We start from the raw sequence: 23,528 nt of genomic DNA on the forward strand, positions 1-23,528 counted from the left end.
AGTTACATTCGATACATCTTCACGAGTTGGATATGAAGCACAACACTTAAACTGCCACATGCAAACACGTATACCATCGCTGGAAATATTTCTATTATTCTCAGTGAAGATATATTCTCTATCTCACACACACATAGATCAATTATTATTTATCTCTCTCTTTCTGTCTCACTCTCACACACGCACATAGACACACGTATATAAGGGGTGTGTATCAATAAAAGATGTTGATATGAATAAGAGATGGAGAACATAATGGACAGATTGCGAGGCAGTGCGGTTGGAATAGTGTTCCCTCTGTGCTCACAGCTGGCCCAGTCGCTTCTACAGAGATCCGATCTGTGTGTGTGCACGCCTCGACACATCTCTTTCCAGGAACACGGGAGATAAAGAGAGAAGAGGGAGGGGAACGAGGACGGGGTGGTGGGAAGGGGTGAGGGGTAAAAACAGGAGGACGAGAGGAGCAGAGGGACTGAGAAGAAGAGGGGAGTCTACTGTAGAAATAGAATGTGGTGGGATGGAGGATGGGAAGAGGGAGGGAGGGAGGGAGGGAGGGAGGGAGGGAGGGAGGGAGGGAGGGAGGGAGGGAGGGAGGGAGGGAGGGAGGGAGGGAGGGAGGGAGGGAGGGAGGGAGGGAGGGAGGGAGGGAGGGGGACAGGAGGATGGAGGATGAGAAGTGAGGAGAAGTAGTGGATCAGATGGAGGGAGGAGGAGGAACGGGGAGAGAGAGATGGGGGCAGAAAAGAAGTGAATAGGGTGTAAACACAGAAGGGAAGTTAGCAAGGGAACCAATTTGATCCAGCCTGAATGCAAAGAATAATTAGCCATCATTATCGGCATTCATAACAGGGTCCTTGAATGCTCCCATAGCCTACTATCTCACAGATGAAAGCACAACAGTAATTAGCCTGAATGGCTACATGAAAACAACTACATCCAATAACTTGGCAGCATCCAATCCCTTTCTGTCCTGCAGTGACTGTTTATGCTCAGGAGCTCATGTTCATCCAGACCCCCCAGCACACACACATAGACACACACACTCCTTCGGGATGAACCGATATTATGAACCTACATCACGTGTCCTTCCTGTTATAATCCACGCTCCTCTTTGTCCACCAAGTATGCTCATTTCCCCCAAGTCCTTCTGCCCCACCACTCAGGCTATATTTCAGCCTCCTGGATTTAGATATAACCTGTTACAACAAACAGGCTAATGGACTATGGAATAAACTAATGTTATAATTTGTAAATTAGTTGGTGAATTAGTAAATGGCAAGGTATAAAGTAGCGGTATCCATCCTCCTCCCTTCATCTGAGAAAGCAGCTTGTTGTCCAATTATACCTGAGATCCTAAGAGCTTTCTCAATCCGTAAACAGACATCTCAAGTATCTAAGAGGGTTGTGACAGGGACGATTGCTTAATGTCCATCTACTTTTAGGTACTTTGTTAGTTCTGGTTTGAAAATGTTAGCCGAAGGCTGGAGTTTAGATGAACATTTGTGAACCTGATATCCGGATCTCATGTGAAAAAACGTACTCTCAAGGGTAGTTCCATGTTGCTATTTTTGATTTGTGAAACGATTCACCTATTCATAGTTTAACAGGCAAAGCATTCCGAAGAATAAGGAAAAATAAACTTTTGTTATCAGGGTCAAATCCTCAGTCAAAAGCTGTCCTTTTGAACTGATTCAACAACTTATTTCTATAAGCTCTTTTTACTGTAGAAGGTAGCAAAATTGAGCTGCATTGATATAATCCATTACAGTGTATATAATGGCAATCTTTTTGAAATGGATGCTCTTGTAAGAGACTGGATACAGCCCCTGGACTCTCTTCTGTACTACAGAGTGCTATTCTGCAGGGCTTTCTCTGTGTCTTCATACAGAAAACATGTTGCTCCACACATTCCTCCTGACCTCTGTCTGCCTGCTCTCCTGACCCCTGTCTGCTCTCCAGACCCCTGGCTCCCACCGACGCTGTCATCATCTGCCAGCCAATCGGAACGAGGCGTCTAGTGCCCGGTTGGCGTACCTCGCACGCCATCGCCGGGGGAGCTCGGTTGGTTTGCGTTTGCCCTGCACATTTACTCTGAACCTGTCCCCATTTCTCTCCGTCTCCATTGTCCCACATCTGCCTTTGCTTTGCGGAGCACTTCCATGTGTAGAAGTGCCTAAACGATGTCCCTTTGGAACAGAAAGGTTGTGCCCCTTTGGAAAACACTGTCTCTGCCTGAGGCATGTGGGTTGCAGTATATAGCAGAGTAGGCTGACTATAACAGCAGTCATGCTTTCAAGTAAAAAGACTTCTCCTCCAGGTAGGAGACTTTAAACTGCCGTAAGCTTCATTAGCGTGAGCTGTGTGAAAGCGCTGCTAGCTAAATGTCTGAACCTCCCATGCAAGGCCTTGGCACCTTAGCCCCTTAGCACCTTAGCAGTTGTATGTGAGGATCTGGTCATAGATGTGGGGGAGGCCGATCTGAAGCTGGTCTGCCCTTAGTCTTCATTAGCTGCTAATTCAAAGTGGCCCTGTTAGTGTTTTGTTGGTGCCCTAATGAGGGTGAACCACATGTGGAATGGTTATGGTTAAGTTCAACCTACATACCTGTGGACCTACTATCACGATCGCCACATTATGGAGCTCAAGGTTGAGGTGATGTACATGTTGATCATCCCTTCCACACAATGAATGGTTCAGTTCAGCTTTCATCTGTGAGCTGGATCATGGAGCCTACAATGACATCTCTCTGTTGCTCTTTGTTGCTTTCTCCTGTTGTACTTAATCCGTATCCAAGCATGACCCCAAAACCAGGGGACGTACACAACCCTGTCTCCTGTGCACCGCTACACCCCAGGTGCCCATACGGATGCAGTGACAGTATATGTGTTGATGGTGGTCAGTGCCATAGACAGCTGGTGACAGAGGGTGGTGACACGCCCACACACACCAGGGTATATGGATGACAGCAAAGGGGGACCTCGGTGACATCATACCCCTCTAATCTGACACACGGCTAAATTAGGGCAGTGACAGATAAAGCACATTGGAGAGAAAGGGGGGGTGGGGGTCTGAGAGAAGTGATTGTAGTACTGTAGCAGACATTCTGTGTAATGAGGCCTGATTAGAGATGAAACACAGAGAGAGAGAGAGTGTGTGCTCATGTCTGCTTTTGCTTTGTCTGTGTGTCTATCGTGTGTGTGTGTGTGTGTGTGTGCGTGTGTGTGTGTGCGCACGCATGGAGGGGGAAGTGGGAGTCTGACGTGAGAGCTCTAACCAGTGCCAGCTGGGGCCAACGGTGAGATTAAAGTTAAAACACAAAAACAATCAGCCAGGATAAGTATAGTATCGGTGTGGGTTACTGCCCTCATCCCAGACCCTGAGAGAGGGAGGGGGGCACACATTGGGCCTGCTCAGGCCTGGCTCTCTGTGCCCTCTCTCCCTTCTACACTGGCAGAGACCCACTGATTAAGAGCCCCTTTGTTTTCTCTTTGATCTCCGCCTCGCTCCTCCACCACCACCCCCCCCTTGCCCGTAACGCTCAACTCAATACAGTCTCACCACCGCAAACAGACATGCACGCCACTAACAGGCTCCCAATGGGGGTGGGGGTGTTTGTGTATGTTGTTTGTGTGTATGTGTGTGTGGTGGGCGGGGGGGTACATGTTTAGTATGTTTCCCTTTATAAGGCTTTTTTCATTTTGTGTATTTGTGTGTGGACATCGTGTGTGTGTGTGTGTGTGTGTGCGTGTACTTCTGTGTGTGTCGGGCTGAAGTGAGAAGAGGGGAATGTAAGAGGATTAAGACCATTCCCAGCTGAGGCTGGACCATTTCTGGACATTTCCACAGTCCACTTGGTAATGAGGTATTTACTGTGAGGGCGGGGGCGCAGTGTTATTGCTAGTTGCCATTGAGCTTAACTCCATCCCTGCTGGATTGAGACACTAGCTCTGAAAATAGCTCAATCTTTTATCATCAAAGGCTTTCTCTCAGTGCTTCTACATCCTTATCTAAGAATTAGGCTCGCCCACATTGAAGATACAACTCTCTGCAGAACCCTCGTCCAGTGGCTCAGTGCGCTGGGGTGCAGCTGAATAATCACAGGTTCAATTCCCTCAAGGGCCTCTGTACCGAATGTGCATTTAATGGACATTTAAGTCCCATTGGAGGAAAGTTCCAGCTTAATGACCGTATTGTGTTACACAGTGACTTCACTCCCCCTTGAACAAAAGATGGCCAACATGAGAACTCTGTGGGATTGTGTGAGGGGCGTGAAAGGTTAAGACCAACGCCTCTCACTGAATGGCTCCTAGCAGTCTCCCAATGAGGTGGATTAGGGCCGCACTAGTGACACCTCAGGGGCTTTACACAGGGTGTTCAGCAGCTTGCTACGTCTACAATAACACTGCTTACACTGGAGCTAGTCTGCGCTAGGCTAGGAGTTAGCATAAAGGTTAGGGGTTAAGGTGAGGCATTCTGGGTCTTAGGCAGGCTGGAGGGAGGGAAGGAGGCTGTATTGGAGGCAGGCAGGCAGGCGGACTTGGAGCCAGGCTGTTAAAGGCAGTGCAGAGGCTATGTTGGAGGCAGGAATGAGGCTGAGGTGAAGGCAGCCAGGGAGGGAGGTAGGGGGAGAGGTGTTTGCTGGGCTCAGTCTGGGTGCCGCCACCACCTCTGCATGCCTCAAGACCCAGGAAAGTGATATCATTACAGTTGACTGGGATCTGCTTACTGATAAATCCCCACCACTCTCTCTCTTTCTGTGTGTGCGTGTGTGTGTGTGTGTATAGAACTGCAGTCACCGACCCCTGGGATTACTCTGGGCAGCTTCAGCTGTGCTGGTGTGTTTCTCTGCATGTACTGTGGCAAATGAGAAAGTGCTCAGGAGGTGGGAAGCCATACGAGGAAGGGCAGCACTCGGCCCAGAGCAGGTTGGATAACCCCAGGCCGGAATGCCAAGTCGACAGATTTGCATTCTGTCCGACTTAATCGCTGTGGTTTACTACGTGCTGGTTTAACACTCGGGGGTCGAACTGATGAGGGATGTCCTGCATGATCATGGTGAGAAGAGGGCACCTGATTGGATGACCTTTGTGAAGGATCTGTGTGTTCATTCATATTCCCACCAACCCTGAACGTTACCTCAGCTGAGAACACATTTCATTTATCACACGGGTTGGATTAAAGTGATTCTGAATGACACATTCCAGTGATGAGCTGAGGGTGTATATGGACTATTGGGTAGTGTTGAGTTGGATTGTGGGCCGTCTGTGGGCCTATGCTGTACGCCAGCCCTAGCAGAGGCCAGAGTTGTCTGGTGTGCTTTACTCTCCCTCCAGTCTCCACGCTAGGATTTATCGGCTCCTGTCGCAGGGGTATGTTAGCCGCACCCCTCCTGCAACACACACATCCGTCCTGTACCCCACTGACAGCTTTGATATGAGGTCAGCAGCCTTTACCAGGACTTCCCATTCATCCTGTAGGAGAACAGAGACACTGACACTGTGTGTGTATCTGGATCCCTCCATCCGTCCGTGTACAGATCTATGGGCCCTAAATTTTGCACAGGTGTCAAACCACTTGTGTTATGTTGGCCTGTTGGACTCTCTCCATGTGAAGCGCACCCTGTGTAAACGGCCTGGCCCACGGGTGTATTTATAGCTTGTTTGTGGGTGCGTACAGTATGTTGTTTCACCGGCACGCACCCGCACCGTTTGCCCACCATCGTTTAGTGGGAGAGCCGCAATAACAGATAAAATACGACGCTGACAACATGACAGGTATATGTCTGATCTATGTCAAAATGCACCACATACATCACCAACTATTCTCCACTGCCGCACATACCATTCCACGCATACATATATCGACAGACATGTTTTACGGCATGTAATATCTGTAATGTGTTCCGTATGGCCACGGACGTTTCCAATAATAGTAAGGGGTTGGGTGAGGTATGGTGGTGGAGGGAGCTGGCATACACTGTCAGAGCCCCTCCTCTCCCCAGCATAGTGGGTCAGAGGGGGGGGGGGGGGGGGGGGGGGTTGGTGTGTTCACTGGGATCAGATCCATCTTCTGATGGATGTCCGGGATGCTCGACAGCGGAGATGACTCATAGGTGTTGGGGAGAGCATGTTGTCCTGGGTTGTGTCGGGCACATGTGCAGGCCTCCTCTCTCTTAGGGAAGCAAGGACTTCTGATTTACTGCATGGCCTTCCTCAAACCAAAGGAGGAGGACCAAGGAGAGAGTGGAGACGAGAAAATGGTGTTCAAGGAGAAGCGCTGATGAGCTAATTACTCGAGCATTTGTCTTTCTTTCCGAATGTGGGCTTACAAACCCTGAAAATAATAAATTCGTGTGGCATTATTAATGTGCTCACAACGCATAATTGTTACCTGATGTCATCCTCCCTCTCTCTCTCCCCTCTCCTCTCTCCCTCTCTTCTTCTCTCTCTCCCTCCACAGAGCTCCAGAGGGAGGGCAGCATTGAGACGCTCAGCAACAGCTCCGGCTCCACCAGCGGCAGCATCCCCCGGAACTTTGAGGGCTACCGCTCGCCCCTGCCCACCAATGAGAACCAGCCCCTCAGCCTGTTCCCCACCGGCTTCCCCTAGACAGCAGCCCTGCTCCCTGCCACCCTGCCTGCCTCTCCACGACTACACAAGACAATACAGGGGGCACACAGTCCACCTCGTTATATTCAGATAGCAATGTGTTGTTGGCAACACTTCAAACTTGCCCACTTCCGTTAAAAGGCCCCTTTGGGTTGTAGACAGTGACCTCATTTCAAATGATAAGCCTCTGCGAGTGTCTAACCGCTCCATGTTTGGGATGGTTACCTGGTAACTGATGTTGCCGTGGTGCTCTCTCTCTTCTCCCACCGCAGAGTGGCTCGTCGTGGTCCTACCTGGCCTGGTGTGTGTGTACAGTCTGCATGGCAGGTAGACAGTGTTCTGGTTTGTCGGCTGATCTGAGTATGTGTGTTTGAACGAGTAGCGTGTCTGATGATCTGTTGTTAAAGTTGTATTTACTTATTTACTCACCTGTGTGTAGCAAATTATTTCTGACCATGCCCCCTTCCATCTGTTTGTACGTGTGAATGAAACCAGTGAAAATATTTTTGTTTTTTGAATTTATGCATTTATATGGGCTTTAATCTTGTTTTACATAATCTGAAATATTTCTCATAGCTCACTTTAGATTATTAATTTGACTCAGTTACTTGTAGTTGCTAACTGTCTGAGAAAAGTGTAGCTGCTTGCTATATTTGCAAATGGTGACCAATTCCTTTTTTTCATTATTACGATTAGAATGTATTTCGTAAGTCACCGTGGTTTCTGTGGGTAACCTTTGGTGTCACTATCTTCCTCTGATGTCATCATATTGGATTATGATGAAGCCAGAGGCATGTGCTGTAGAAAATGTAATCTGTCGTTGAACCTAAAACCACAATTTGCCAGCTTGCTTTTCTAACAGTCTAAATGAGTCCGCACTATACTTGAGCATACCACATATGACTTGATCAATGCCTGATGCACTATTGAAAATAAAAGTCACATTAGCTAACAAAAAACGGGTTCTGAAAATGTTCTTTGTGCTGGTTTGTTTTCATTTAAAGAGAATTGTATAAAATTGAATGATATATCCCTTTCTCTCATCAGAGCAACTATGTGCCACAGTTGTCATAATGATGCATGTTACAGAAAAGGGTATGACTTTATTCACCGTAATGCAGAACATGCTTGATATTGACTGTAATGCTTTGTAAAATACCAAGTCATTATTTGCTTTACATTAATTAAAGTAAAATAAGACTAGGGAAATATGTGTTTGTAGTTCTTAAAACATGAAACCAATTGTGTTGTCGCCACTGTTCATAAAAATACTGGATAATTTTGTTTATATATTATGACAATGTTCAGTTTGGTATTGGAAATACTGTATTCTTTAAACTAAAATGAACGAGCAAATTGTGATTAAATTACATCCTTCAGCATTCACAACATTCAAGTGAACGGCCCAACCTGTACCAAGAAAATATGCTGTGACAAAAGCTGACACCACCAGTGTGCTCTTATCCAAACAGTCATTTATTGTGTACAAATCCCAGTGAATACAATGCATTTCATACTTACCAGAATGTACTTATACACAGAGCTTGCAAAAGTTTTGTCTTTTTCTCTGAAAAATGAATGTCAACATCCTGTAATAGCATAAGCAGGAATAGCAAGTGAGAAGGTGGTCCACCCCGCAAGCTGCTACATTTGTTTGTGCATCCGAGCAAGCCTCCTGTGTTTCAGTGGGCACTTACTTTGAGATGAGCCAAATCCGCCATGACTCTGAAACTATGGGTGTGTATGAATGGGTTCGAGCAAAACGAGCCATGCCAGCGAGCCCTGGCACTCTCCCCTGACCTGTGTGGACACTGGAGCCCTGTTGCACTTCACAGAAACATGCTGCCCTGCATGCCAATGGCTCCCAGAGGGCCCAATGCCCAGGCTGGCAGAGCCAACAGGTCTCACCCTCTCTCCCTGATGGCCATTCTCTGCCCACCCTGTGAATGAAGAGGCCAGAGAGGGTACATGAAGAGGCAGCCATGATGGAGTGTCGTGCCACAGATGTATAACTTTTTGAAGAAATCGGCATGGCTTTATCAAACGTAGTAGGCTACTGAAGTACAAAGACTTACACCGTTTTTGTCAAATCTAGAGTTTTGTTTTAATTCCTTATAAAGCCTAATATTTGCTTGCTAATAGATAATACAATACAACGTCAACCTTTCTCAAAACAACAAAAATTTTACTGATGTCTGTTCATTAACACTTTTTCCACACTTCTAAATATATTGACATAAACACATTTTACGGGTGTGTAAATTAGTCTGCAAACTCCCATGCAACTGGTTATTTGAGTCTAAAACTGGATATTTGAACTGATGTATGATTTTGGTAACTTCACTTGTGGCAGTTGTTTGACATTTGAAATCAATCAGGGACCGTATTATTTTTTCTCGTTGGAGGGCAATAAAAAATTATATAAATGTAATGCTTGTAGCAGACATTTGATGGATATTGGCGCTTTGTTTAATTATAATGTTACACCCTAAACAGTATACATAATGTCTTCGGGGTTGTGCATTCTTGTCTAGCATGTTTCACACGAACACACCGTCGTTTTCCATAACTTAATTTAACAATGATTACTTTAAAATAGGTAAGTGGTGAAATGTGTTGAGGTGAAAGTGCAGAAATAAGGTGAAAATATTTGCCAATGCTGAGTTGAGAACGTTGTCATAAATAGACGCATATGGACAGCTATAATCGCGTTATTTTGAACAAGATTATGTTCAGGCTATATGTGTACACTTATTTCTAATTCAATGATAGAATATCATGTGAGAGGCAGTTGTAAATCCAACACGCAGACGTGCTTTTTCTCTCATTAAATAGAAGTATGATGTGAATAACATAATTTCCCCCGGACCTCATGTAATTTTGCATTGCCTTTAATACGATTAAATGTTGCCGTCAAGTTGGAAATCAAATTCTGAACAATCCACTATTTTAACGACTAACGTGTTAACCTCATATCAATGTTGCATGGGCTTTTACGTTTCGTTTGAGTAATGTTACGTAAATCTCGGAAAACCAACTGATTATTCAAATACACATAGCACATCTTCAAGGTTTACATAGCAATGGCTTCTGTAGTCCATTGGCATTGTTGCTATCCTTAAACTAGGCTACACTACTACTACTGAGTAGACAATTGTCTAGATTCAAATGAGTAACGCCGAGGGACTAAAGTTAAACTACTAACTTTATCCAGATCACCAAGTCAAGGATGATGGAAGAAAGGAATGAGAAAGAAAATCAACGCAACAACTAAGTCTGCAGGCCATTTACTTCTGCAGCACAGACAGCGTAAATCATTGTCAGAAAGGTTTCAAAAGCAAAGGACCGTAATGCGTCTGTTACTGAAAACTTCGATTAGATCACCTTATCTTGACGACGATTTATAGGCTGCAGCTGAAGTGTGAAATTCTTCTCAGACATCAAAATACCATTAATCAGCGATAAACACTTGTTTAACGGTAGACTAATAAGATATTGAGACTACAGGTTATCTACACCTAATATGCTTTGGATGTAAGAATCATTCCAAATAAAACTATTATGTTTCCTATATTTTGACATGATTTTACTCAAGCGACATGTCTGCCTGAACTATTACTCCAAATGTTACATAATTATAGACCAAATAGTGGTGTTTTATTTATTGGCCGGTTTATCGTTTACATGGCTCGTCATTAACCTTTGCCGATCTATTTTGAATATGCATTCCAACACACACATTATATTCTAAGCACGGGAAACTTTTTATCAACGGAATCAAACAGGTAGGCCTAGCACTTGTCACTCAACTCTCCAGTGCGTCGTAGGCTAATGGATTTTATAACAGATTATATATATATACTAGCGGGTGCTTTTAGGCTATACGCTTTATGGTCACATTCGAAAAACATTTTCTGTACTCTGCGATATTTTCCTTTTATTATCACTTTAATTGACCAGTGTCATGACTCAGACTCTGATTGAAAACGCAACCCACCTGCAGCACAGAAGAGGCGCAACCAGAACTGGAAGAGAGGGAGCCGGGAGGAGAGGGATGGCCACATGCAGGATGTGCTGGGAATGTCCCTAAAGTTTTGGAGATTTCCACACCTTCAACTTGTTGCCATGACTTGCCTGTCAAAAAAGACATGAAAGTATATCAACTTTTTAAAATTCATATAGCCTAACCAAAACCATAGCCATAGGGAAACAGGACTAGCTACTCCGTCACATTTCGTTTTCCATTGTGATTTTCACGAGTTAGAAATGCAGCTGATAGCTTAGACCAAGAATTTGTAAAAAATACTATAAAATACAAAAACTTAAAATTGTTTCAATAGGCTTTGTCTGTGTCAACAAAAGGGCGTGACTTTAAAAACTAAAACGTTTACATAAAACATGAACAACCTTATCTCAACCAAAAGCATTGATTACACTTCATAAACTTCTAAACAATGGCTAAAGAGGTTCGGTTTTGTGAGGGTGTCAACCTAATTTGATGTACTGCATAGTGTAGGCTAGGCTACCGAAATTTAATGTTTTCCTTGAGTCTTAACGGGAGAGAGGTGTTCCTGGATTCCCATGGGTAATTTTAGCGCCCCCACCTGTTACCTGAGATAGGTGCTCTTTCTCAAGACTAGTGCTTTTCAAGTAATGAGCACGTCGGGTAAACAGACCAATCTTAGGCGGAAAAAAATGAGCTGGTCGTATTGGATGCTCAGGCACCAATCGGTTAGGCATTCATCGTAATGACACTGATTATCCGATATTAGCTAACTTTTTTGAAGGATAATTTTACCAAGAAGTGTAAAGCTCTGCAAAATCTGTGTATGCATTTTCTAGTGTGGAAGGTACCGAGCATAATTTCGAATGGTGCATAACACCAGGGGAATGACGTGCGCTGAGGGGCTGTGGGGGGATACTGCTACTGAGACTTGTCATTTTTCATCAATCTGTCGTAATTTGGTCGAGCGAACAGGACAGCGGACAGGCAGTCCCGCTGACACGGGTCAATGAGACAAGGCCAGCACGGACACTAGCAAATTACGAGTTCGCAGAGGCCGAGAGAAAGTGATTAAATCCACGGCTTTAATTAGAAAAAAAGTGATGGAGAAAAATGTAAACAGGCAACTGTGTGTGTGTGTGTGTGTGTGTGTGTGTGTGTGTGTGTGTGTGTGTGTGTGTGTGTGTGTGTGAGAGTGAGAGAGACAGACAGAAGGAGGGAGAGGGTGCACGAGTGAAAGGAAGAGAGAGAGAGTCGGAGAAGGGGAGGAAAGCGAGAATGAGAGAATGAAAGAGCGATGGGGAAGAAAGAGGAGAGGGGGTTGGTGGTAGCTGGAGGAGGCGCTGGGTATACATGTGACAAGGGGAAATATGAGGGACTTTGACAGGTCTTAAACGGTCTGGCGCCAAGGCCTCAGTCTACCGGCTAAATATAGCAGAAGAGATGATGCAGCGAGATGGGAAGAGAAGATGAAAAGATGAAAGTCAAGAGTAACAATGTAGAGAGTGAAAAAAAAACAATACCGTGTTATAGACAAATAAGGCATACAGTGCCCCGTTATTTCCTAATTAGAGAGTCTGCAGCGTATCAATAACACGGGTCTCTGAATGATCCCGTGGCGCCGCATATTCTTTTCCGTGCATTTTTACCTAACGTTAGCTATTCGATTGAGCTAAGGACAAAGGTTGTAAGCTATTGTAGACCTACTACATTATATTCCGGTTCCAGAATTATTTGAAATCTCCTTCATAAAACTTCGTATTGGTCAGATTGCCTTACAGGTGTCGAGGCAACCATTGAGTTCAGAGTTGGGTTCATAAGCAACATTTTACTTAACTGAGCAGGGACGAGGTTTAAGTCATCTGGAAGAACCTCGCGTCGGTTGATTGCATAATTGTCTATTTAAATGTGTACATTGAGGATACACAGAGCAAACAAATGGAGCGTAATTGCAAAACCATTGTTGATGTAATCAATTCCTTAAGTATATACATCGAAACCCATTAACATTCTGTGTGTTGCTAATCTTTTTTTCCACTCAGAATGTGGCTCCGAAGTCTGACAGAAGCATCTGTTTGGATTGAGAATGTCTCACTTCAATGACCTGGAGCCAAGTATGCAGCAAGATATTTCCTTATTCAAATGTAGGCCATTTAATGCACGTGGATAAGGAAGTGTGCTGCTTTAGGATACTTGTTTATTTCAAGCAAGTTTATTTGTGTGCACATGCGACTTGGACGTGTTCACATATGTCTACATCCACTTTCAGGATGAAATAGACTAAAACTATAGGTTTGAAAATAAAAAGTCAAATTAAAATAATGATTTGAAAAATGTGAACTATACTCTCATCGATTGACTCAGGAGTGTCAAATATAGCAACGACACATAAAAGTTCAGAACCTTAGTGAAATGTGTTCACCAAGGTTTTTTTTTTTTTTAAACAATGGTAGCCTACAACGAAAGTGACTTTCTGTGCACCTGTGATCATTTCATCTGTGCTCCAAAAAGCGGGAACAAGGCAGAAAAATATATTTTGGAGAGCTACATTTACATAAAGTGTATTTATTATATAATAGCCTAAATAACATCTCACAACATGATTATGGTGCCAGCTCTCATCAGTAAAGCAACAAGTGCCTTACAAACCCTAGCTCGATCATCCCAAGAGGTTAGTTTTCCATTCGTGAATAACTATTTTGAAACACATTTATAACCACGACTTGTAAGTATTTTAAAAAGCATTTTACCACCAAGATTGCATCCAAACAGCCACAAATTACAATGTGCATTAGCCTATATTCAAAATGAGAGCACACTCTAAATAGCCTATATAGGCTAGGCTATATACGCAGGGATATGTAGGTCTAACCATTTCTGATATATATATCTTATAAATTATGCTTAGTTTATAACTTCGATTAATGTGTTAAACAAAAGGAAAACAGACACAGGGTTTACTTGATGCTGACGTTTAAGGGGTTAATCGGAAATGTGCCGTTTGTCTCTGACAGATTCATTCGGAGGGATTATCAGTTTTTGTTTCAGTTTTTATGTGGAAGTGACGATGTTCTGGATTGAGGGAGTAGAGCCAAAACTATAAAGTCTACGGCAGAGATCAAAGCATGTCTCCCCGGATCAGATCTAGACAGAAACCCTGTTTATCCAAATTCTCACATTTTGACGCGAAGTAATAATCACGGCGAGAGCATTCTCAGCCTAAAACTCGAGCATAAGCCTCAGCTTTGGCGTGAATGGTGAGGGGATTGGAAAGCGCTGCTAAAGGATTTTAGAGTAAATATGAAGTGACAAGAGACTGCTCTTATTGTGGTACGTCAGCCGACTGGCGCCAAGCGGTTCTTTAACAAACTGAACCGAAGTTGATCAAGGGGCCCAAGAATGGATTTCTTAAAGGCACACACAACAGCGCTCAGACCAAGCCGGTCTTCTTGGGGGTCGCGCAGCAGTCTTTAGTGTGCTATGTAGCTTGCTGTATGTGGTTTGACCAACAATCTGTCCATGCGAGTCAGGACGCTGATGTGCCCTTGCACATGACTCCTGACTCCTCCTGACTATGCAATAAATAGTTTACCAAGACGCAAGAAATATGACTAACCGTTTATAGATGTTATTCTTCTGAAGCTCAAACTAATAATAATAATAACATGTTTGCAAAAAAATATGAATAGTAGCCTATGTAGTCTGTATTCCTTGAAGACTTTGAACCAACACACTAGGCTAAAGGGCAAATACATCGTTTTGAATGCATCTAAGTAAGCACTCACCACATTTACTGTCCCTTTTTGTCTGGCAATTCATTCATCGTTTTCTTCCTCGACGCAGAAAGTGCGCTTTTCGAATGACCCGGGGCTTTCTTTAAAGAGGCAATGTCCGGTTTATTAGCGTCTGTCTCTCCCGTGAAGTTGTTCATGACGGCAGCGAGTCGCGGAAATGTAATATTCTGAAATGTAATGACTTAATTCCGATATCTACCCTTCAGGAGAAGGGAAATATAGAATTCCTTACCTTAGCAACAGCATAAAGGCAAGTCAACCGAGTGAAGATGTATCTACAATTAAGGCAGAATATAGGCTATATACACACACCGACAAGTCTAGACTACAATTTTTCAACAATAGGCTGGATAAAGAATCGAAATGGCATAGCCTATGGGAGGATTGACTAACACAAAACAAAACAATTTTCACAATCAAGCAGCGAATCTGAAAAAAAAAAATGAAAAAAAGGTTTTAGCTAGGCTGTAGCCCAGGCTCAATGAAAATATAAAATACACGGTAGCCTACATATAACATTTATCCACATAATTACAGCAAATGTAAAGCTATAAACGTCAAATGCCACTCGGGTACTCTTTCGGGAATGTAAGTTGCTGCGGACAAGGTAAGAGTACCTCATCGGGATTATAAAGCGCAAGCCGACCGAGGTGATGTCTCCACCGGCAAGAATTGAGGGCTGACCCGGTGTTTGGCTTGGGGATGGGGGTGGGATTTCCCGATCTTTCCTGTCATTGGTTAATATTTTATTCTGTTGACATGTTTTCTTACTGCTAATGCTTCCGACACCTTCTTGTCCACCCCCTTCTCCTCGAGTCTGCCTTGAGCTGTCAAAACCACGCCTATAGAGGCCCACAATTGGTCCAGAAAGCGTAAAATCAGCAATCAAAGGGGCTTGGTTCATTAGTGTTGGGATCGAGGCAGGAAGGACATGTGAGATAGTCACAGTTCTACAGTGAACGGGGCAACATCTCACCATTTCAACTCCGCGTCCGCGTGGAATGATTGCTTTAGCTTTTCGAGAGAGACATCTTATTTTTCAGAGAGCGACCGGTGGAGAGACAGGGAAGCCGATTCCGCTCTCATAGCTTCGTTATAGCCTTTTCACTTTAACTGATAATATTGCAGGACTCTGTGGAAGTATCAGCAACGGGGAGTTTACGCAGTAGTTTAAGACTACCATTCCGGTTTTTACTTAAATACACCGTGATTGCCTTCACAATTCAGAATTACTTCTGTAGGCTATTTATTGCAAAATACATTTATCTGGAGACGGACCTACAGATTTCTTGCTGGGGTTTTGTACCACTGTATATTATTTCACTATTATTTTTGGATGCACCGATGAGAGATCCAGTTTTTACAGGGACTGCCATGGCTTATCACCCTTTCCACGCTCACCGGCCGACCGACTTCCCTATGTCAGCTTTCCTAGCGGCCGCGCAGCCTTCCTTCTTCCCGACGCTCACTTTGCCTCCAGGGGCACTGACAAAGCCGATGTCGGACCACGCTCTTGCTGGAGCCGCGGAAGCAGGGCTCCATCCGGCTTTGAGCCACCACCATCAGGCGGCTCACCTCCGCAGTCTTAAGAGCCTAGAACCCGATGAAGAGGTAGATGACGACCCAAAAGTCACACTGGAAGCCAAGGATCTATGGGATCAGTTTCACAAAATAGGAACAGAGATGGTTATAACCAAGTCTGGAAGGTAAGAGTATGACCCAAATATGTGACATATTAGCCTACGTACATGTACATATTACGTACCCAAGTATTCCTGGTAAAAGCTTCACATTTTGTTTCACAAAATATCTAACAGATGAGTGGTTGACAAAAGAAACGTAATTCAGTTCAGGGCCTAAACCCAACTCAACGCATGTTTTTGTGACCTCGTTTACCAATGAAAATCGAGTTTATTAATCATCTAAATAGTGTTAAAACAAAGAATATTGTTTTAAAAGGCTACTATATTTGTTTTGGCTATATGCAACGGTAAAAAAAGTAGCTTGTAGTCTGTTATCGGTTTGTTAAACAATAGCTTATTGATTCTCCGTAAAATAGGCTATCAATTGCACCTTTTAAGAAATGGTCGATCATCAAAAGTGTAGGCAATTGGTAAGTGGTGCATAACATAGCCTACTTGCAAACGTGTATTTAAACAAAATATGCTAAATAAATAAATAAATAAAATAATCTGTCATGACAGTTGAGCTTCTGGATTTGTAAACAGACTGTCACTTGAAAAAGTGGATTGGGATTCTGATCAAGTGGGGCTATAGTGGCATGACATTTAGCTGAAATCAGACGTATCCTAATAACATTCACATTGAAATAGGTAAATCAAGCACACCATACATTTAATATAGAACTGGCATACTTTGTTTGGCGTATTGCTAACCATTTGCTGAAAATGTAATTAATGTAGGCTATTAAATGTTGTCTATCTTCTGGCAATGTAGGCTACATGGAATTTACAAAAACATGATTTATATTTTGTCATCAATGTTTTGTGTAGGCTAGGTGTATTGAAACACATTGTTTATGAACCCTCTGAGCTAATTCCACGCTGACATATTTCTCTTTCAGGAGAATGTTCCCCCCTTTTAAAGTGCGAATCAATGGTCTTGATAAAAAAGCGAAGTATATTCTCTTGATGGACATAGTCGCTGCCGATGACTGCCGCTACAAGTTCCACAACTCGCGCTGGATGGTAGCTGGAAAAGCCGACCCTGAGATGCCCAAGCGAATGTACATTCACCCGGATAGTCCAGCAACGGGAGAACAGTGGATGGCCAAGCCTGTTGCTTTTCATAAACTGAAGCTGACAAATAATATATCGGACAAGCATGGATTTGTGAGTACTCGACTTTATACGTCCATTTAAGCAGGAATCCATTTTGCTCAATTCATGTGTAACCTAATTAAGATATTAGCTATGTAATATGCAATATGAGTTAATATTAGATGCTAGATTATGTTAATGTAATGTTAATGATTTATGCTTTATGATTTGGTAGCCTACTATTTTCACTTAATATGGTTAACTGGATATTTACCAAAGATTCTGACAATGTGACACTTCCATTTTTATTGCAACTGCTTACTGAGGCCTATATATGTTTTCAAATACTCATGTAGAATATTATTAGTCTGACGGGTCATGAAGTGCGACATATTCTTGCCATTCCAGACATATACTGTTTATATATTGCATGCATTACGTAGTCTCCATGTAGTCGCTATTCAAACATTATTCGAGACGATCAGGAGTCATGAATGCATGGTTGGATACAGCATCAGAAATCGGGTCAAGGAGACGGCAGGCATGGAGTTCGCATGGATAAGCGAGCCTCCGTACAGAGCACATTTTGACGTCTGGGTTGATATCTTTATTTCAACTTATCTTGACTGAGTGTGTAACAAAAACAATGTGTGCATGCACTCGGTGGTCTCTGCACGTTTCGCCGCCGTATCGCCAACCTGATATGCTGTATTTTCAGACTGTGAAAATAGGCTAGTCCGTGAAGGGAAATGATTAATGCTAAGAAAGTAAATACGTAGAAGCCATCATTACAGTGCGTCTTCAACTCTTGTGCGCAAACAAATCTAACCATATGCCAGATGAAGCATATGCAATAGGCTATTGCTGACATTATTTTGAAATATTCAGCCTAGGCCTGATTTGTCGAGAATGACAATGTCCAGTCTTATAATCCACATAGGGCACAATGACTAAGTAAACTACATTAGAGTCGACAAAAAACATTCTGTAATTAAACAGATAAACCTATAGTCTAGGCTACAATAAAACCACCAAATCTACATATCAAGCAAAACATATTGGCCTAACTCCTCAATGCATTTAACAACAGGTGTGATGAAAGGCCCAAACTTAAAATGCATTGTGGTTGAACAGTAAAGAAATCTGTAGGCCTAGTGAAGTCCGTTGCATTGAAATTTGTATTTGTTTTCCTCAGACGATTTTGAACTCCATGCACAAATACCAACCAAGATTCCACATCGTGAGAGCCAACGACATCCTGAAACTCCCTTACAGCACTTTCAGGACATATGTATTTCCTGAGACTGACTTCGTTGCAGTCACAGCTTATCAAAACGACAAGGTAAGCACGCATATAGTAACAGTTAACGTTTGAGTCCCAACTAAACCAAACATTACTTTGCACAATATATTTGTATTTCTCCCTACAAGGGGTTAACATTAGGAGCCATTTTGTTCTGTTTGTTGTGTTTTGATTTGTTCCAGTATGCTTACATAATTTGTAAGATTAATTGAGAAACATTTACTTTTAGTACGTCTAGTCCTATAGATATGCTCATGAGCAGTCATCAGGTCAAGTAGGCAAAGTCAAATCGGTGTTTGATTTAGATGACACTTGATCTGTCTTTATTGTGGTCTTCCCATTCTTAAAATGTTACTTGCCTTTGTCAAAATGTTCAAGCTTGTACTTTGACACAACTTATGTGCAGACTATCAAAATCCATTAGGTTGTCTCTAGCACCAACATGTCAATTGTAGAGCCATACTTTACCAATAGTGTAGGCTACTCAAAACAAATATATGATCATTGATTAAAAGTGTGATTCTGGGGTTTCCTTAATCGTGACAGTAATATATTTGATGGTAATATTATAATACTGGACTGATTTTCTCGTTAAGCCACTTGGTGATTGTGTTCAGTGTGCATTGGTGGTCTTGTTGCTATCGTAAAATTTATGGCAAAGAGTCACAATCGATTAGAAGGCACTTAAGCCCGTCAGTTTGTCCGCGAGCTACACAGTATCTGAGGCCGTGCAATCAAAGCTTGACAGATGGTAAACGCAAGGCAAGAAACCTGTGGGCTCCGTGATTGGTCAATTCACGAATTCCTCAAGAGTTCCATACAAGGTGAAGAGAGGAAAACATGGGCCTCTCGAGTTGATCCAATTCGGTAAGCAAAATTCGGGTATAGGCGATGTAGGGCCTACACTGCTGCAACAGTGTAACTGGTTGCCTGCTATACTGCCTGCCTACTGTTTTAGCAGTAGTGATCCAAACCACATTATTAATTATTGATAAAACAGTCATCTGTTGAAGTTATCCACTTTCCCTTTCTGGCTGAAAGATAGGCCGTCTATGGACAAATATTAATCGCCGATTTTTTATGGGGCTCCTGAGAATAATGTCTCGCCATCAAGCCTATCAATAATGTAAAATATACCGTGTCTTCATTTACAACGAGTAGGCTATGTTCGGGTTAGGGTTGTTTAACGGACCGCATTGGTGAGAGAGATTTTCAGAATAAATTAAGTCACATGATCCATAGGCCAAGATTGCCAACCTATGACATGTGTCAATTGGCTACTTTCTTCATCATATATTCATTTTTAACATATCTTTTTAATTTGATTTAATAATTTTGTTGTATTTCTTTCTCCCCCCTCCCCTCTCTCTCCAGATAACACAGCTGAAGATAGACAACAATCCTTTTGCCAAAGGATTCAGAGATACCGGAAATGGAAGGAGAGAGAAAAGGTATAGTACATATACACTACAATATTTCCAGAATTACACAATAGTTTCAATTTTGTCATTTAATTTAGTCTCAACATCACTGAGGAAATTATGACATATATGATGGAGAATGCCAAACGACTTTAGCCATGGCTTGCACATGATCTCCTGAATTTGATTATTGAAGATTTTCTTCATACTTTAACTAAAAACCCCAACTCAATTATAGGAAGCAGTTGACCCTTCCATCACTTCGCATGTATGACGATCAATGCAAAGCGGACCGAGATGGGGGTGATTCGGACGCCTCTTCGAGTGAGCCAACAGCCGGCAGAGACACTGTCCACTCACCCTCAGGACCTGTGTCGAGCCCACTAAGATTAAGTCGAACCAGTCGAGGTAAGAAACAGGAATTTATACTCAAATAGGTGGGACCTATGTAGGCCAGAAATTGGACTGTAAGCAATGTGTAGCCTTGTATTTTTAAAATAGTGAAGGGCAAATTAAGCACACTCAAGTAGCCTAATATAAACTGTATTGGTAATGGTATGTATTTCTCCTCCATAATATTTCATACGTTTTGGTTTTCGACCGAAAAAACATTTCAGATTAATAAGAACATTTTAAATGAACCTGCAGGCTAACTGGAATTAGGTCTCCAACCTCTGATGGCTAATGGCAAACATAGGCAGAAAGAAAAAAATCCTAAAGTTTGTACTAAGTTTATGAATGAGAACACTCCAGGTAGGACACAACTATTTTAGCTGGAAAATAATTCCCATAGACATTTCAAAATAGTGTTTGCAAATTTAATTTTGTATTCATAATTTGACACATGACTCTTTGCCACAACTTTTGCTAAAAATAAAACATGACATGTGTTGACATGTGGGAAGGAAATGGTCCAACAGGGCATGTTAACACTAAATCATGATACAAAATTGTTATACTTAAATGGCGCGTTTGAGAATAGCCTTTTCATTAAAATATTATACCCTCTGCCGTTTCAAATGCTTTTTTCCCATCAGCCAATGAAGACAATAGGCCAGAAATCCTTATGTTATTTCTAATATTCATAACTAGGTGAGATTTGCCACTTCTCAATCTTTGATATATTGTCTATTGACTTACTTTCTATTGTGTTTATATTATTATGTAATCAGATGAAAAAACGGGCACTGACAGTGAGCAAGAACTTGACCCTGAGCGGTGTACTGGATCGAACAGCCCGGGACCAGAGCCGCCATCCCCATTCAACTCGAGATGCGAGGACCGAATTAGGGATAGGCCTAATCATGAAAAGAAGGACGAATATTCGGACGCCAGGAAGCACAATGACTCTATATTCAGCATAAGGAACCTTGAGAAAGACAAAACGGAGAGCAGGCACAGGAAAGACGCCACTGATTTGTCCAAAAAGGACTCGGATATCGGTGGGATAAGCGCGAGCAAGGAAGGGTTCTCCCCACTGATGGTCCAAACGGAGAGCCCTTCACACTTCACCGCGAGCCATTTACAAAGCCTCGCTCTGTCTGGCTTGCACAGTCAGCAGTTTTTTAACCCTTTAAACACCGGATCACCACTGTTGTTTCACCCCGGACAGTTTGCCATGGGCCCGGGAGCCTTTTCTGCCATGGGCATGGGGCATCTTTTGGCCTCGGTATCGGGAACAAGTGGTTTGGAAAATGGCAACCTCTCCGCCGGTGCAGGGGGTACCCCGAACCCATTTCCTTTCCATCTATCTCAGCATATGCTGGCCTCTCAGGTAAGAGACGATTAGATTATTTTCTGAATTAATGTGGCGTAGACCCTACCCTAAAAGGGTACTGTTATACTTAAACATACAACAGCCTGATCTTACTGTAGAATAGCCTATATGGGATTTAGGTGCGTAATTCACAAAATAAGTGCGTCTGTCAGAATCAAATGTCTGCATGTTTGAAAGGTTTCGCAAGCTTTTCAGACGGTGTACTAACTACAATCTTTCCTCTGATTTTAGGGCATTCCAATGCCGACTTTCGGTGGCCTGTTTCCTTATCCATACACCTACATGGCGGCCGCAGCAGCCGCGGCATCTGCCCTTCCCGCCACTAGCACCGCTAGCTCACTCTCAAGGAATCCTTTCCTGAGCAACTCGCGTCCTCGTCTCCGATTCAACCCGTACCAGATCCCCGTGTCCATTCCTCAGAGTACTAACCTACTCGCCACTGGCTTGCCAGGTGGCCTAAACCCAGGCTCCGAGTCATCGAAATCCGGCAGCAGGGAAACAAGTCCCGCGCCTGAACACCATAACCACAAAGCAGGCTCGAGTGTGAGGAACAGCTCCCCCAAAGCAGCCCTGAAGGACTCCATCAACGAACTCCAGAACATACAGAGACTAGTAAGCGGCTTGGAGAGCCAGAGAGAGAGATCTCCTTCAAGAGAATCTACGAAGTAATTTGAGTTGGAATTATAATTCCACCAGACTTTGCTTGAAATATCACTTTTCGTTTTGTAGGTCCAGGACATTACACCAAATGGCTTTTTTTCCTCTTTAGTTTTGCTTCCAGCCTTAGGAGAGAGTAGTCCTCACTTCTAGGTCAAATGTTTTGGGGTAGCCCACCCTTAGTTTAACAGACAGACAACTGTCACAATTCAATAATACAAGAAGCCAAAATGCATTTGAGTTTCAAGCGTAATGGCTAAAACTTGGACAAACGAAGGAAAATACCAACAGCATATGCCTACTAACGGTAACACAGCATGTTCGTATTAAAACGCCAGTTACAAAATCGTGGCAATGTCTTAGGACTTGAGAAAGACATCTTTATTAGTGTAATCAACAGACATAGGCTACTTTGTTTTGTTTTTATTTTTAAAGAGCACTGCATTACTATTGACAATTGGTGTGAGTTTGGCCCATATAGACAGCTGAAGGTGATCGGCCTACGTGTAGAGAGGAAAACAAGCTACATCCAAAAATACATACTAGGCTATATATATTTCAAAAGGGAGGGGAAATGAACGTTCCGTTTAATGAATTGTTAAGAACTTGTCATTTCTGCCAGACAACTGTTTCCGAATTATTTATGTAATTAAAAGAAAATTCTGTAAATAAGCTATAAGGATCCAAGAATATGCAATTGGTATTAATTTATTCAGCTGTACATTGGCGTGTATATAATATTTAGAGTTTAACTCATTGCTTTTTTCCTTTTACATCAACTTATACTGTAATGAAAGCTATTTAGCGCTTGTTGGTTTGAAACAGTGAATGTTTCTATCTGTGATACATTGCCCTACCTGTGACACGTGAAAGAAACATGTGTGCCATGTTTAGTTGCTGCAAACACTAATAATAGCCTAATAGAAAGCGCTCCTAATTGTCCATTTACCTGACTGTATAATCTGCAAAAGACACAGACATAAGAAAACCTCAGGTATTCACTCCAACATCGGGGAAGATAACATTTCTCCTCAAATGGACACAACGCATATCGACCTTGCTATAAAAATAATATTTAAAATTGAAAGGTAGGCTATCTCGTTTATGCTGGTTGTCCGGGTAACTTTTTTGTTGAATTCTTTCACAGTTTCAATAAAAATCGATGTGTTTATTATGTGAATATTA

The 23,528-nt window shown here is 42.7% G+C and overlaps 2 protein-coding genes across 2 annotated transcripts in view; both read left to right on the top strand.

Annotated features, from left to right (window-relative positions):
• Positions 1 to 7,945, top strand: part of bcas3 (BCAS3 microtubule associated cell migration factor) — a 76,278-nt gene extending 68,333 nt beyond the window's left edge. The window contains exon 3 of the mRNA XM_047035979.1: positions 6,460 to 7,945. Coding sequence (XP_046891935.1) covers positions 6,460 to 6,608 — 149 coding nt within the window. The 3' untranslated portion in view covers positions 6,609 to 7,945. The remainder of the gene's footprint in view (positions 1 to 6,459) is intronic.
• Positions 7,946 to 14,396: 6,451 nt separating this feature from the next.
• tbx2b (T-box transcription factor 2b) lies at positions 14,397 to 23,528 on the top strand. Its single transcript, XM_047035412.1, has 7 exons — positions 14,397 to 16,111; positions 16,990 to 17,257; positions 18,381 to 18,527; positions 19,863 to 19,939; positions 20,148 to 20,317; positions 21,082 to 21,683; positions 21,918 to 23,528. Exons 1-7 carry the CDS (start codon positions 15,750 to 15,752, stop codon positions 22,353 to 22,355), a joined length of 2,064 nt encoding a protein of 687 aa, XP_046891368.1. The 5' UTR covers positions 14,397 to 15,749; the 3' UTR covers positions 22,356 to 23,528.

Source organism: Hypomesus transpacificus, chromosome 15 (assembly GCF_021917145.1).
Source record: "Hypomesus transpacificus isolate Combined female chromosome 15, fHypTra1, whole genome shotgun sequence".
In the NCBI taxonomy this organism is placed as follows: Eukaryota; Metazoa; Chordata; class Actinopteri; order Osmeriformes; family Osmeridae; genus Hypomesus; species Hypomesus transpacificus.